Source organism: Epinephelus fuscoguttatus, linkage group LG9, assembly GCF_011397635.1.
Source record: "Epinephelus fuscoguttatus linkage group LG9, E.fuscoguttatus.final_Chr_v1".
NCBI lineage: Eukaryota > Metazoa > Chordata > Actinopteri > Perciformes > Serranidae > Epinephelus > Epinephelus fuscoguttatus.
Window position 1 is genome coordinate 1,042,592 of NC_064760.1, and position 16,850 is coordinate 1,059,441.

Below are 16,850 nucleotides of genomic sequence, written 5' to 3' on the forward strand. Positions count from 1 at the left end.
TGTTTGTTATAATTAAACCACCCATACATGGGGGGGGGGGGGGGGGGGGCTGTGCCACCTGTCATTAAACAGAAGAAGATGAGAGCAGCCACCACACTAATGAGTGCAGTTCAAAATTCATGACATTTAAGTCATCATGTTTTCTGTATGTGTTTTTATCTTTAATGCACAGAAGCTAATTCATGTATCAGACGCTAACGAGCGGAGCTAGCTGCTAACAGCCACCGCTGCAACTAACAAACTCCACAAATCCATTCAGCAGCTCCACCATCCACAGTCAGACACACACGGCTGATTATTTACTGCTGAGTTACAGCTCACAACTCGCACCAACCCAAACATCCTGGTGCAGACTATTTACTGGAGTTTACAGCCTGTGGCTCATCAGGCATCTGAAGATCATTACAAGCTGTCAGTGTCCGACAGTCCACCACCAACATTTACATCACGTCTCGTCAACCAAAATCAAACACAGATTTCATCTTAGTTTTTATTTCCAGGATCTATTTTTAGCTCGTCATCATCTCGTTTTCATAATGGAAAAAAGATCGTTGACAAAAAAATTTTCATCATAGTTTTTGTCAACGAAATCAACACTCGTTGACGACTCATGTAATACTAACAGTAAATTGGCAAGTTAACGTTAGGTTAGCTAACGTCACTTGAGGCTACTTCATTAGATTGAAATGACACAATGTGAATAAAACTTAACAAACAAACTCGTCTGTGAACATGATTTCTGTCAGTCAGGTCAGATTTTCATCTGCAGCAGTGATTGTTTAACGATGACAGACCCCGCCCTCCTTCATGACATCATTAAAGTCTGTCTCTTGTTACTGTTCTAATTAATGAACAGAATAAAATACACTGTTTGTTTAAAACTTGTTTGTACAGAAACTACGAAGAAACCACAGCTAAGATTTTTCTTTTGTCTGACCAGCTCATTGTTTATCCTCTGATTCTGTTTTCCTTCTTACAGTTTAGCACCAGCTGCACTGGTTAGCGCTGTAAACAATGAACAGATGTGGGAACATTCAGCAGCTTCACCGCAGCGTTCAGATTATTTACAGTAACACATCATCAGCCATCAGTGACAGGTTAAGCTCACCAGCCAATCACTGTGTGTTAATTTTCTGTGTCATGGATGAAGTCATGATTCTTGGCTGTAGAAATCTGAGGTTCAGGAGAAACTGCCTTCACACAGCTAACTGAAGCTAACCTGTTAGCCTGTAGACAAACAGTAACACAAGCACCTCAATAACATTAGCTTAGCTTACATTCATGTTAGTTCTAGTGACGAGTTATATAGCATTATCACCATCATCATCATCAATAACAACGTTCAGCATCAACATCTCCCGCCTACAGTGAGAGTTATGACACAAACACTGCTGACATCAGCTTCTGTAACGTGACCATTGTCCCGTTGGTCTCAGACAACCCACAGCTCCTCAGACATCGATACAGATTTCCAAACAGATGTTATTCGGATAAACTGATCACTCACTGGCAATCTAACAGTTTCTGTCTCACCTGGAAAACTACTGAAACCTGATCACATTTTTTAGATCTGATAAAGCTGGTGAGGCAACGCAAAGTTATCGCACCTTTCCTCAATGTGGAAGTGCCAGCAGAGAGCAGGGTGAATTTATTTTGTCTCCAGAATAAACTGACTATTTAGATTCTAACAGTTTTGAATCTACCTCAGGTTCAAACGTCGTGCTGTTTGTTCAGTCCTCGTCATGTTGTGACAGTAAAGAATAATTTAAACTGTTAACTGTCTGTTTTATCAAAGTTTCACTCAGGAGCAAAAATCAGTTTAAAGAAATCATGATTTATCCTGAGAATCATAAATATCGACTGATTTGAACATTTTTATGTTGGTAACAGTTTTGTCCATATCCCCTGCCGTACAACACACACACATACACACACATACATTGAACCTGACAGTTTAATTGGGGCTCTGTCTCTTCACTGAGGACATTGGCTCATATTTTTTAACTCCTCGTTACCTGAAGCTTTAAAAACCTGTCAGAGTCACAGAAACTGGTTCCTCCATGTTAATGAGACTTTTATGAGACTCATGAACCCTCTGCTCTCTAATGCCTGGTACACACTACACAACATTTCTGCCTGTTCTGAAAGTCACTATGTCACATTAGGTGATTGTGGAGTCATAAAATCATGCCATGCCTTGGCGGACTGACATGACACACTACACGATGGTACACACCGATCATTCCCAGTCGTCTCTCACGACGTGTGTTATGTCATCAGGTTATTTTTGTCCTATTTTTATTACTTTTACTATTATCTAAGTCACTGTGTCTGTTCATGTGCCAGCTGAAATGTTGTAGTAACATAAAAAGCACCAGCAGATGGGCGGAGCTACATTTGAAGTACCGTACGCAAACATACAAGTCACTTAATCCTCGACAAGTTCCTGCAAACGTTCACAAACGTTTTAGAAAATGAAGGGATTCTCTCAACTGAAATTATAAGGGGCTTTTAATTTTAAACAGATACAGGAAGTGTTGAATTTAAAATGACAGCACGATGCGTTAATTTTATAAAGGCAAACATGGCGTCAGTTATTACATAAAACCCTCTGCTCTCTAAAACTCTGTGCTCTCTAAAACTCTGTGCTCTCTAAAAACTCTCTGCTTTCTAAAACTCTCTGCTCTCTAAAACCCTCTGCTCTCTAAAACTCTCTGCTCTCTAAAAACTCTGTGCTCTCTAAAACTCTCTGCTCTCTAAAACCCTCTGCTCTCTAAAAACTCTCTGCTCTCTAAATCCCTCTGCTCTCTAAAACTCTCTGCTCTCTAAATCCCTCTGCTCTCTAAAACTCTCTGCTCTCTAAAAACTCTGCTCTCTAAAAACTCTGCGCTCTCTAAAACCCTCTGCTCTCTAAAACCCTCTGCTCTCTAAAACTCTCTGCTCTCTAAAAACTCTCTGCTCTCTAAATCCCTCTGCTCTCTCAAACTCTCTGCTCTCTAAAACTCTCTGCTCTCTAAAACTCTCTGCTCTCTAAAACTCTGCTCTCTAAATCCCTCTGCTCTCTAAAAACTCTCTGCTCTCTAAATCCCTCTGCTCTCTAAAACTCTCTGCTCTCTAAAAGCCTCTGCTCTCTAAAACCCTCTGCTCTCTAAAAACTCTGTTCTCTAAAAACTCTGTGCTCTCTAAAAACTCTCTGCTCTCTAAAACCCTCTGCTCTCTAAAACTCTCTGCTCTCTAAAACCCTCTGCTCTCTAAAACTCTCTGCTCTCTAAAACCCTCTGCTCTCTAAAACTCTCTGCTCTCTAAAACTCTCTGCTCTCTAAAACCCTCTGCTCTCTAAAAACTCTGCTCTCTAAAAACTCTGTGCTCTCTAAAACCCTCTGCTCTCTAAAACTCACTGCTCTCTAAATCCCTCTGCTCTCTAAAACTCTCTGCTCTCTAAAACTCTCTGCTCTCTAAAACCCTCTGCTCTCTAAAAACCCTCTGCTCTCTAAATCCCTCTGCTCTCTAAAACTCTCTGCTCTCTAAAAACTCTCTGCTCTCTAAAACTCTCTGCTCTCTAAAACCCTCTGCTGTCTAAAACTCTGCTCTCTAAAAACTCTGTGCTCTCTAAAACTCTCTGCTCTCTAAAACTCTCTGCTCTCTAAAACCCTCTGCTGTCTAAAACTGTGCTCTCTAAAACTCTCTGCTCTCTAAAAACTCTCTGCTCTCTAAAACCCTCTGCTCTCTAAAACTCTCTGCTCTCTAAAACTCTCTGCTCTCTAAAACTCTCTGCTCTCTAAAACTCTCTGCTCTCTAAAAACTCTCTGCTCTCTAAAACCCTCTGCTGTCTAAAACTGTGCTCTCTAAAACTCTCTGCTCTCTAAAAACTCTCTGCTCTCTAAAAACAACTGCTCTCTAAAACTCTGCCTCTAAATCTCTCTGCTCTCTAAAAACCTCTCTGCTCTCTAAAACTCTCTGCTCTCTAAAACCCTCTGCTCTCTAAAACTCTCTGCTCTCTAAAAACTCTGTGCTCTCTAAAACTCTCTGCTCTCTAAAAACTCTGTGCTCTCTAAAACTCTCTGCTCTCTAAAACTCTCTGCTCTCTAAAACCCTCTGCTCTCTAAAACTCACTGCTCTCTAAATCCCTCTGCTCTCTAAAACTCTCTGCTCTCTAAAAACTCTGTTCTCTAAAAACTCTGTGCTCTCTAAAACTCTCTGCTCTCTAAAACTCTCTGCTCTCTAAAACCCTCTGCTCTCTAAAACTCTCTGCTCTCTAAAAACTCTGTGCTCTCTAAAACTCTCTGCTCTCTAAAACTCTCTGCTCTCTAAAACCCTCTGCTCTCTAAAAACTCTCTGCTCTCTAAAACTCTCTGCTCTCTAAATCCCTCTGCTCTCTAAAAACTCTCTGCTCTCTAAAACCCTCTGCTCTCTAAAACTCTCTGCTCTCTAAAACCCTCTGCTCTCTAAAACTCTCTGCTCTCTAAATCCCTCTGCTCTCTAAAAACTCTCTGCTCTCTAAAACTCTCTGCTCTCTAAAACTCTCTGCTCTCTAAAACCCTCTGCTCTCTAAATCCCTCTGCTCTCTAAAAACTCTGTGCTCTCTAAAACTCTCTGCTCTCTAAATCCTCTGCTCTCTAAAACTCTCTGCTCTCTAACTCCCTCTGCTCTCTAAAACTCTCTGCTCTCTAAAAATGTGTGGTCTCTAAAACTGCTGTCTGAATAAAAACGCTCTGCTTTCTAAAACTCTCTGCTCTCTAAATCCCTCTGCTCTCTAAAACTCTCTGCTCTCTAAAAACTCTCTGCTTTCTAAAACCCTCTGCTCTCTAAAACCCTCTGCTCTCTAAATCCCTCTGCTCTCTAAAAACCCTCTGCTCTCTAAATCCCTCTGCTCTCTAAAACTCTCTGCTCTCTAAAAACTCTCTGCTCTCTAAAACTCTCTGCTCTCTAAAACCCTCTGCTGTCTAAAACTCTGCTCTCTAAAAACTCTGTGCTCTCTAAAACCCTCTGCTCTCTAAATCCCTCTGCTCTCTAAAAACTCTCTGCTCTCTAAAACCCTCTGCTCTCTAAAACTCTCTGCTCTCTAAAAACAATGTCTGAAAAAAAACACAATGCTTTCTAAAACTCTCTGCTCTCTAAAACTCTCTGCTCTCTAAAACTCTCTGCTCTCTAAAACTCTCTGCTCTCTAAAAACTCTCTGCTCTCTAAAACCCTCTGCTGTCTAAAACTGTGCTCTCTAAAACTCTCTGCTCTCTAAAAACTCTCTGCTCTCTAAAACCCTCTGCTCTCTAAAACTCTCTGCTCTCTAAAACCCTCTGCTCTCTAAATCCCTCTGCTCTCTAAATCCCTCTGCTCTCTAAAACTCTCTGCTCTCTAAAACCCTCTGCTCTCTAAAACCCTCTGCTCTCTAAAAACTCTGTTCTCTAAAAACTCTGTGCTCTCTAAAAACTCTCTGCTCTCTAAAACCCTCTGCTCTCTAAAACCCTCTGCTCTCTAAAACTCTCTGCTCTCTAAATCCCTCTGCTCTCTAAAAACTCTCTGCTCTCTAAAACTCTCTGCTCTCTAAATCCCTCTGCTCTCTAAAAACTCTCTGCTCTCTAAAACCCTCTGCTCTCTAAAACTCTCTGCTCTCTAAAAACTCTCTGCTCTCTAAAACTCTCTGCTCTCTAAAACTCTCTGCTCTCTAAAACTCTCTGCTCTCTAAAACCCTCTGCTCTCTAAAACTCTCTGCTCTCTAAATCCCTCTGCTCTCTAAATCCCTCTGCTCTCTAAAAACTCTCTGCTCTCTAAAACCCTCTGCTCTCTAAAACTCTCTGCTCTCTAAAACCCTCTGCTCTCTAAAACTCTCTGCTCTCTAAATCCCTCTGCTCTCTAAAACTCTCTGCTCTCTAAAACTCTCTGCTCTCTAAAACTCTCTGCTCTCTAAAACCCTCTGCTCTCTAAATCCCTCTGCTCTCTAAAAACTCTGTGCTCTCTAAAACTCTCTGCTCTCTAAATCCCTCTGCTCTCTAAAACTCTCTGCTCTCTAAATCCCTCTGCTCTCTAAAACTCTCTGCTCTCTAAAACTCTCTGCTCTCTAAAACTCTCTGCTCTCTAAAAACTCTCTGCTTTCTAAAACTCTCTGCTCTCTAAATCCCTCTGCTCTCTAAAACTCTCTGCTCTCTAAAAACTCTCTGCTTTCTAAAACCCTCTGCTCTCTAAAACCCTCTGCTCTCTAAATCCCTCTGCTCTCTAAAAACCCTCTGCTCTCTAAAAACTCTCTGCTCTCTAAAACTCTGCTCTCTAAAACCCTCTGCTCTCTAAAACTCTCTGCTCTCTAAAACCCTCTGCTCTCTAAAACTCTCTGCTCTCTAAATCCCTCTGCTCTCTAAAAACTCTCTGCTCTCTAAAACCCTCTGCTCTCTAAAACTCTCTGCTCTCTAAATCCCTCTGCTCTCTAAAACTCTCTGCTCTCTAAATCCCTCTGCTCTCTAAAAACTCTCTGCTTTCTAAAACTCTCTGCTTTCTAAAACTCTCTGCTCTCTAAAACTCTCTGCTCTCTAAAAACTCTCTGCTCTCTAAAACTCTCTGCTCTCTAAAAACTCTCTGCTTTCTAAAACCCTCTGCTCTCTAAAACCCTCTGCTCTCTAAATCCCTCTGCTCTCTAAAAACCCTCTGCTCTCTAAAAACTCTCTGCTCTCTAAAACTCTGCTCTCTAAAACCCTCTGCTCTCTAAATCCCTCTGCTCTCTAAAACTCTCTGCTCTCTAAATCCCTCTGCTCTCTAAATCCCTCTGCTCTCTAAAAACTCTCTGCTCTCTAAATCCCTCTGCTCTCTAAAACTCTCTGCTCTCTAAATCCCTCTGCTCTCTAAAAACTCTCTGCTCTCTAAAACTCTCTGCTGATATTTACAGTAAAAGACATTTAAAGCATTTCTAAAAATGTTTTTCATGTAAAATAAATTGATATTAAATACTGTTTCATCAATGTGTCTAAATTTGTGCTTCTTCAAATTCATTTTAATGAACAGACTTTACACTGAGTAAAAAAAACATGAGTTTCACTCTCAGTTGTTTCTGTAACTCTGTGAGAAACACTTTCACTAAAAGTCACAAACGCCACCGAGCACAGATTTGATGTTCATGACGAGGCTCATCAGGGAAAACAGGGTGTGTCTCTGGGACGCATCGAGAGTGACTTTACGGTGTCCTTGCGACAGAGTCACAGGATGTGTACCCAACAACATCACCGTCAACACAGCTAGTGATGCTAACATAGCTAACAATGCTAAAGGCACTTCCTCAGCAGGGCGACCTGCAGGGACACAAGGGTGGTTACCATGTTCCTGCAGCGATGCCGTCCCACTACTGTGGGTCAGGGAGGTGTTACCTGTGATTACTGAGCCAGTTAGTTACTGATTAATGTGTGCCAGGATATCGAACACAAAATTAAGTGAAACTCAGATCTGGATCATTTAATGTACTTTATGCTGATATTGATATTCTGCTTCTACACTTCACTGTTTACATTCAGCTTATTCATGTGTAATAACCGTCTACCACAGGTGTATATTACTTTACTTAATATTTTATTGATGTTATATTCTATCCCTGTATTTCAACTTTAGTTATTTCATGTTTAAGATTCTCTATTTTTTAAATGTATAATTTTCTATTATAAATATATTTAGTGGGATTATTGGGAGGAGCTCCAGATCTGAGGTTTTCATTGATGACTGCATCTGTAACTGTCCAACATCTGATAATAAATAACATATATATATATATTCCTGAGCAGCTGCAGATCAGTGACAGACTGTCTGATGGTATTTATGAAGCTTGTATCTGAAAAAGCAAAATAAAAAATGTAAAAATAATAACTTGGGACTGTCTGACAATTTCAGTTTCAGTTTTCATTCATGCTCTACAAACCACTCGACTCCAAAATCAAAAGCTGTATTTCAGTGCCCTGCTCTAACAAGGTCATGTAAATAAATAAATAAATGAAAGTGAAGGATGATTTCTTAGAGGAAACGTTTCACACTGTACCGTCTCTTCTGAATAACGCCACATGTTCTTTTCTCCTGATGGCTGTCACCACGTCACAAACAGGAAAAAACATCCATTCAACATTTGTTACGTCTGTGCGAGTTTCTCTCACCTGTCCAACAGTCACAAGGCCCTCTGACCTGTGACCTCTGACCTCTACGGCCAACACACATCACCAATAAATCATCACATACTGTACTTTAGCCAAAATACAGACACACTGAACAGGTCTGTTGTTAAAGTGCCAACATGGTTTTGGCAAAACGGACTGAGACGAGATCAACTACAGATTATCTTTAAGAACCTCTAACGGCTTCTTCATCCGCCCTAAAAACAAACGTCTCAAAGGGCCGGATGACACTAGATCCAGAGCCGTCCAGGCCGAACATGAAGACAAACCTTAGGTCTGTCACACAGCTGGAGGCGGGACTAAACTGTGCAAACATGTATAGACTAGAATTCCCACCCTGTGGTCGTATGACTCCGCCCACCAGTCCATCCTGTGGTTGTATGACTCCGCCCACCAGTCCACCCTGTGGTTGTATGACTCCGCCCACCAGTCCACCCTGTGGTTGTATGACTCCGCCCACCAGTCCACCCTGTGGTTGTATGACTCCGCCCACCAGTCCAGTGTCTCTGACAGTCTCCATCCATGTCAGTGAAAACATGGATGCTTCACACACAGAAGATCTATACAATCAGCACAGGTTCAAGATTAGAGTCACCAATTCAGTATCTGACCAAATGTCTCCCCTTCTGTTCCTGAGATATGACGTTAAAACATGATGATGTCACAAAATAAGACAGGCAAGGTCACAGTGACCTTTGACCTTCAACCACCAAATTTAAGTTCATCCTTGACTCAAAGTGGATGTTTGTGCCAAACTGGGTAGAAGCAATGTACAGATTTCAAGGTATACTGTGATATAAAAGTTGATGTTATTATACATTTACATTTGATTATTTACAATATTGAAAAAAAACAAAAATGTGACTGCAAATTAAATTTCTCCTTTATTTATTTATTTGAGTTATTTATTTGAGTTATTTTCTAAGAGGAGACTTTTTACACAAACTTCATGAACAAAATGTTTCAAGTTTCAGTTACAGTAATAAAATGTTTAACAACAATAACCTTCTGTTTTCATCCCTTTAAGGATCATTCTGACTGATAAGAAATTCTGAGAAACCATGAAACCATGATATTTTCTGAGATGTTATCGTACCGTGAAAATGTCGTATCATTGCAGCCCTAGTGCCAAATTTGAAGAAATTTCCTCAAAGTGTTCTTGAGATATTGCATTGATCATCATCATCTGTGTAAGTGACATCATTACCGCCAACAACTCAGCATTCTGCGACTGTACGTTTGCTGCTGCGTCAGTGTCACTGAGTTCTTATAATGAAACACAAGGAAACATCAGCAGCTAAAATACTGAAAACACCAACATGGACGCTGACAAGTCGGTCTGAGTTTCTACACCTTTGGCCCCGAAGCTTTGACTGTGACATAAATGCTTGTTAGGATGATTTAAATGTTAATTTTAGGGTGGAATGTCACATCAGAGAGCTGTAATTTAGGATTTCATCAGACAGTCTTTAAACACAACCTTTCCCAGAGACGAACAATCAGTGAAATGAGTCTCATTGTTCCTTGTTGATGCTCTGTGGGGAGAAGCTTAGATGTCGACAAGTTGGTTCTGATCCTGAGCTCACACATAATATCCACACTAAGTATTTTGGCAACGCAGCTTTTCCAGGCGTGACGGTTTTGTTCAGACCTGCTCAGTTTGGAGAGCTGTCTGTTTGACACCATGAAAGAAAGTGATTTAGCACGTTTCCTTGATCTCAGTGTTCGTCCTCATGTTTCTATCTGTGTCCACACTGATCGCTCTGCTTTCTGTTTGCTTTGGATCTTTATCATTTCTCTCTCTGACACCCCTCACACCTACAACACATCATCATATACCCCCCCCACCACCACCACCACCACCCACCACCCACACACACACACACACACAAACACACGCACACAGCAGCGCCTCTGGATTTATCCTCATTAGTCAGGTTTGAGTTTCTGTTTCTGCTGAAGCCCAAAAATAACTCAGATCAATAGAAGTGAGATTTTGTTGCTCACAGCATTAAAACATATAATTAAAAAACTTGTGGGTTTCCAGGGAGATCATCTCCGTTAATCCACAACACAACTGTCAACAGGTTTTATTGGAGCTGCATAAATCTGGAAAGTCCCTCTGTAAAGAGCTGTGGATGGTTCTGTGTGTAACGCATCAAATGACACTGCAGGAATCATGATGGATGGGTACCCAGCTGCCAGTAACTGGGTTTCCATCCAAATGTATTTCAAATTTTAAGTGAATTTTGTGAAAATGCGCACAAGGAAATGCGAATTTATGCACGTTTCCATTCATTATTGTTTTTCGAATACTGGGAGTCAACAGGTCGAGCAGAAAGTGGCGCTTCTCATGAAAAATAAAAATGCAAAAAAACACTCGTAGAGGCGCCGTGAGATGACGTCATTGAGAGCGTCTCATGTCCACAACTGATGTAAACAATTACCGGCACATCCATGACTACGACGAGATGGAGAGATTCCCTGGGAACCTCTTGGCTACTGCGAGAGCTCTCATCACACTCATATCAGTGTTGTCAGCGTAGCCTACATAATGCCGTGATGTCTGTGTTGGTACACCAGGCAGCGCACATGATGCAGCAGTATTCAACACCTCCAGTCTATTTAGGTAAGGTGTGAAATACACTCACCTGACACTGGAGTAATTACCTCTCTCTAAGTTCACACAGGTGTGTGTGTGAAGTTGAAGTAGGATTCGGGAGCCTGCGTCATTGTTTATTTGCTAAATCTGTTTCCATTGCCAAAAGTCGCATTTTCCTAATACGCTGACTTTTCCACCTCCTCCAAGCGTAAAAACTTTTTTGCGATATTTCGGCCTTTTTTCGAATTTCTGGCGTTTCCATTCAAGTTTTTTTTTTCGCAGTTGTTGAAAATGCGAATAAAAATAGGTGGATGGAAACCCGACTAATGTGTGTGTGTGTGTGGGGGGGGACTCATCAATGTAATTGGTATCAACAATGGAAATACAGCCAACAGACAAACAGACGTTAGCACGTCACAATAAATGAAGCATGTAATGTATCTCAGCAGTATCAGCAGGCCCAATGTGTTTCTGTCAGTAGTAAAACTTTCTGCACTGCCGCTAACACACAGGGTCAAATATTACTGTTCATGTGATGTAGAAATTAGACTCATTTTAAAATATGCTGCTGATATTTATTTCAGGATAAATTGACGGTTACATTAATCGAGTAGTAAAAATATAATGTATAGAATCATCTACAAATCAGTCGTTCAATTAGTCGACTAATCCCTGGTAAAAAGCAATAAGATGGAGTGAAGAGGTTTGAGAGGAGGAGGAGGAGGAAGGGCAGATAACACACCTAAACTACAGAAACAAAATATATTATCTAAAAGTTTTTGAGCTAATCAAAGCCTGACTCTTATTTTAGTGACACAACATCATTAATAAACAGTCTGCAGAACATAAAAGGTGCACGACTTTATATCTTTATATTTAGTTTCTACTCGTGTTTTTATTCTTCTTATATTCTATACATCCTCAAACTGTCGCAGGCTGTGACCTCAGGGTTCAATGGAAACGACTGCTTTTATAATCGTTCAGTTGATAATAAAGAACGCTGATATAAAAGTTTGAGACTCCATGTTGTAGCTGACGCACATTGCTTCCTGTCTGATGACTGTAGTCTTCAGAAATATTCCTGATGACATCAGATGTCTCCTGCAGTGTGGGTCAGCTCGCCGTGTGCTCCTCAAACACATGGTCGTCATTCTGAACTCTGTCTGACAAAGTTTCTCCAGAGAAAACCAATTTAAAGTCCCTCTGTGTTTCACTCAGGTTTTTGTTTGCTGAAAATAGAAAGTGATTTTTTTTTTTTTAATGGGAACAATCATCATGTTTTGTCCTCCGCAGCGGCGCTCTGACAAATCTGACATAGGAATGAAAAAATAAAACGATGATGATGATTTTTTTGACTTGAGAAGCTTTTTCATGTTTCAGCCTTCAAACAGGAGGAAGAGGAGAAAATCTGCATCATCATCACAAGATAGAAATGTTTCCTATTTATACAATATTTGTTATTAATTATTATTATTAAACTATTGTAATATTGCTCCCACATGTTCTCCCTGTGTCAGCGTGGGTTTCCTCCAGGTGCTCTGACATGTTCTCCCTGTGTCAGCGTGGGTTTCCTCCAGGTGCTCCCACATGTTCTCCCTGTGTCAGCGTGGGTTTCCTCCAGGTGCTCTGACATGTTCTCCCTGTGTCAGCATGGGTTTCCTCCAGGTGCTCCCACATGTTCTCCCTGTGTCAGTGTGGGTTTCCTCCAGGTGCTCCCACATGTTCTCCCTGTGTCAGCGTGGGTTTCCTCCAGGTGCTCCCACATGTTCTCCCTGTGTCAGTGTGGGTTTCCTCCAGGTGCTCTGACATGTTCTCCCTGTGTCAGCGTGGGTTTCCTCCAGGTGCTCTGACATGTTCTCCCTGTGTCAGCGTGGGTTTCCTCCAGGTGCTCTGACATGTTCTCCCTGTGTCAGTGTGGGTTTCCTCCAGGTGCTCTGACATGTTCTCCCTGTGTCAGCGTGGGTTTCCTCCAGGTGCTCTGACATGTTCTCCCTGTGTCAGCGTGGGTTTCCTCCAGGTGCTCCCACATGTTCTCCCTGTGTCAGTGTGGGTTTCCTCCAGGTGCTCTGACATGTTCTCCCTGTGTCAGCGTGGGTTTCCTCCAGGTGCTCTGACATGTTCTCCCTGTGTCAGTGTGGGTTTCCTCCAGGTGCTCCCACATGTTCTCCCTGTGTCAGCGTGGGTTTCCTCCAGGTGCTCCCACATGTTCTCCCTGTGTCAGCGTGGGTTTCCTCCAGGTGCTCCCACATGTTCTCCCTGTGTCAGCGTGGGTTTCCTCCAGGTGCTCCCACATGTTCTCCCTGTGTCAGTGTGGGTTTCCTCCAGGTGCTCTGACATGTTCTCCCGGTGTCAGCGTGGGTTTCCTCCAGGTGCTCTGACATGTTCTCCCTGTGTCAGCGTGGGTTTCCTCCAGGTGCTCTGACATGTTCTCCCTGTGTCAGTGTGGGTTTCCTCCAGGTGCTCCCACATGTTCTCCCTGTGTCAGCGTGGGTTTCCTCCAGGTGCTCCCACATGTTCTCCCTGTGTCAGTGTGGGTTTCTTCCAGGTGCTCCCACATGTTCTCCCCGTGTCAGTGTGGGTTTCCTCCAGGTGCTCCCACATGTTCTCCCTGTGTCAGCGTGGGTTTCCTCCAGGTGCTCTGACATGTTCTCCCTGTGTCAGTGTGGGTTTCCTCCAGGTGCTCCCACATGTTCTCCCTGTGTCAGTGTGGGTTTCCTCCAGGTGCTCCCACATGTTCTCCCTGTGTCAGCGTGGGTTTCCTCCAGGTGCTCCCACATGTTCTCCCTGTGTCAGCGTGGGTTTCCTCCAGGTGCTCTGACATGTTCTCCCTGTGTCAGTGTGGGTTTCCTCCAGGTGCTCCCACATGTTCTCCCCGTGTCAGTGTGGGTTTCCTCCAGGTGCTCTGACATGTTCTCCCCGTGTCAGCGTGGGTTTCCTCCAGGTGCTCCCACATGTTCTCCCTGTGTCAGCGTGGCTTTCCTCCAGGTGCTCCCACATGTTCTCCCTGTGTCAGTGTGGGTTTCCTCCAGGTGCTCCCACATGTTCTCCCAGTGTCAGCGTGGGTTTCCTCCAGGTGCTCTGACATGTTCTCCCTGTGTCAGCGTGGGTTTCCTCCAGGTGCTCTGACATGTTCTCCCTGTGTCAGCGTGGGTTTCCTCCAGGTGCTCTGACATGTTCTCCCTGTGTCAGCGTGGGTTTCCTCCAGGTGCTCTGACATGTTCTCCCCGTGTCAGCATGGGTTTCCTCCAGGTGCTCTGACATGTTCTCCCCGTGTCAGCGTGGGTTTCCTCCAGGTGCTCCCACATGTTCTCCCTGTGTCAGTGTGGCTTTCCTCCAGGTGTTCTGACATGTTCTCCCTGTGTCAGCGTCTGGTGACCTGTCCAGGATGAACCCTGCCTCTCTCCCAATATCAGCTGGGATAGGCTCCAGTCCCACGTAACTCCCAACAGGATAAGTAGATACGATGTTGGACATGTTAACATGGAGGTCTGTGTCTCGCTCTTGGAGCCAGGCTCTAGTGGACATTAGAGGAACTGCAGGTTCCGGCACGTCGGTGCTGGCTTCATTTTTCAGCCTCAGAGGTTGAAGCTTTTTTTAAACCTGTTTATTGCTGTAATTAGCATTAACATTAACATAGCTAACCATAGCTGTAAATGCAACACGTTAACCAAGCTAGCTAACCAAGTATGGTCACTTCTGGCTCCAAGAATCAAAGATGGAGACGGAACAAATACCAGACTGGAGGCTTCAGAGTCCACAAACCAACGGGTGACGTCACCGTGGTCACATCCATGTTCTCATACAGTCAGTGGCTGTGTTTACGGACCTGGATTTCACAGTTTAATTAAATGTGTGTATATCATCCAAACATAAACTCTAGTGATGAACGACATGAATCTTTGTGGTTAAATGATGCATGATGTTTAGTGTTGTGAGCTGTGAGGTGTGTACGTGTCTGCCTCCCTCCGTCTGAATCCTTTAATCTCCTCTCTAATCTGCAGGATTTCATTATTTACCTCAGGAGGAGTCTGACTGCTCATCACACCTCATCCTGTCCGACACTTCTTATCCAGTCACACACACATTCACACTGGGATCAATCCAGTTTAACCAGTCTGCCTGAACACTCTGCTCTCCTCCTCAAAGACACCTGCATTAAAATAAAGTTTAACTCCCACACAGTTTGTTTCATTAAAGGGTCAGAGCAAACTCTGAATCAGTGATCTGTGATTGGTCTGAAGATGTAAATCTGTACCTGCAGGCTCAAACACATCTCATCACAGTAATGTTTATAAAATACTCCTCACACTTCAGCTGTCTGTCAGCGACTTCAATTAAACACAGTTTTAGAGGAAATTGACGTTTTGATCCTTCCGACAGGCAACGACACGTTCAAACTGCCACCCGGGTGAAAGTGTGATCTCAAATGATTCAATATGGAAAATCAGATTGTTTTCATAACTCCACTTCAGGTTAAAGAGGAACACGTCATCGACTTCTGTTCAGATAAAATCACGTAAAGAAACTGGATCAGGTCAGAGTCACTGAGTCAGACGTGACACTGACGCTGAGTCAGTTGTCAGAGATTTCTCTACAACTAATGAAAACTTTTCACACAGTGTTCAGTGACCCTGATCTTATCTCACCTCACACACTAACAGCTCAGCTCACTGCTGAGAGACACTGTCAGACTTTTCCATGGACGGCAGCCGTTACCTTGCTGCTCTTTGTTACTTATTTATTAGAGAAGATGTAACTCTGAGGGATAAAACTGTTTGTGCTGGATGTGCAGAGTTCTTTCACTTTTTAATTCAACACACAGGAAGCTGTGTGGTGACCTGAGCCATGACCGAGAATCAAAACCTGCAGTTCTTCTAATGTCCACAAGAGGCTGGCTCCAACAGTGACTCAGTCCCCTCAGACCTCAGTGTTAACATGTCCCACTGTACAACAGAATCAGTCCCTCCATGATGTGATGCTGCCACCACAAAAATCAGTCAGCCAATCCCGGTGAACTCTGTACGACCAACAATTCTGTCCAATCACCACAACTTCAACACATCCTCACTGTGACCTCATCACATGTCCACGTTTGGTCATATGACGTCCAAGGTACCCTGGGTGTGTTGGTTGTTGATGTTCTGGGACGCCGTGTCAACTTCAGCCTGTTACATGCATTGTCTGTTTTCAAAATACACTTCTGTTTTCACAGGAAATGTACAGTTTGATACAGTCTCTTTCAAAATAAAAGCACTACATCAGTACAACACTGAGAATGAACTTATTTTCCTGCAACAACAAAAGCACGTGGTTACGAAAAAAAAGTGAAAGTCTGTGGTTGTTGGAGTGATGCACTATCAACTATCTGCTGCTCTGTGACGAGCCTGAGCAGTGAGACGATTACAAAAATGACTCAACTGATGTGATGTTGTGTTTCAGTCAGCAGTGACGTGATAACAAAAGTAACGTAACAAGTTGTTTGGTTTTGGAGTAACTGTGATATTAATACTGATATTTCATGAGTAATTAGTTACACTACTTGTTACTTTCCTGTTGTTTAATTTATGGTGGTCTGAATATGAACAGTTTTATGAGTCATATCTGAGCTGTGATAAACCTGATGAGGAGAGTTTTGACCGTAGCTCTGACAGAAACATTTCCCTCAGAGTTTGAGAGTGAAGGTCAGCGCAGGGAGTAATGATGTCAGGTGATGTATGGACTGCAGCAGAATATATCTCACATGTTAAACCTTATGATTATGGAGCCATAAATGATTTGGAAAGTGACCATTTGCATCTTTAAGACTCACTCAAACCATAAATCAAGTAAAAACGTCCAGAGAGGAGAAAATAAAGTCGCTCTATGTCAGAGATGATGATCGTTCTCCCACACTGAGTTTATCACAGCTCACACAGAGCCAACGACTCTACGACCACCTGCTGCATGTGTATGAAGAACAAATAGAATGTTTTATTTCAGTAAACAGAGGTAGATCCTCAGTGATGAAGGATTTAGACTGAGTGGAAATAATGATTTGATCGTCTCCGCTGGCAGCACCGTGTGATGTGATTCAAATATCAGAGACGTCCTAAACTGTCGAGCAAAAAAATGAA

At 42.8% G+C, this 16,850-nt stretch overlaps 1 protein-coding gene across 1 annotated transcript in view; it reads left to right on the top strand.

The window, feature by feature from the left end:
- The window catches only part of LOC125894085 (uncharacterized), a 328,241-nt gene that overhangs the window by 188,413 nt on the left and 122,978 nt on the right, over window positions 1-16,850 (top strand). The window contains exons 6-10 of the mRNA XM_049585217.1: window positions 12,271-12,534; window positions 12,843-13,062; window positions 13,107-13,194; window positions 13,283-13,546; window positions 13,591-13,678. Coding sequence (XP_049441174.1) covers window positions 12,271-12,534; window positions 12,843-13,062; window positions 13,107-13,194; window positions 13,283-13,546; window positions 13,591-13,678 — 924 coding nt within the window. The remainder of the gene's footprint in view (window positions 1-12,270; window positions 12,535-12,842; window positions 13,063-13,106; window positions 13,195-13,282; window positions 13,547-13,590; window positions 13,679-16,850) is intronic.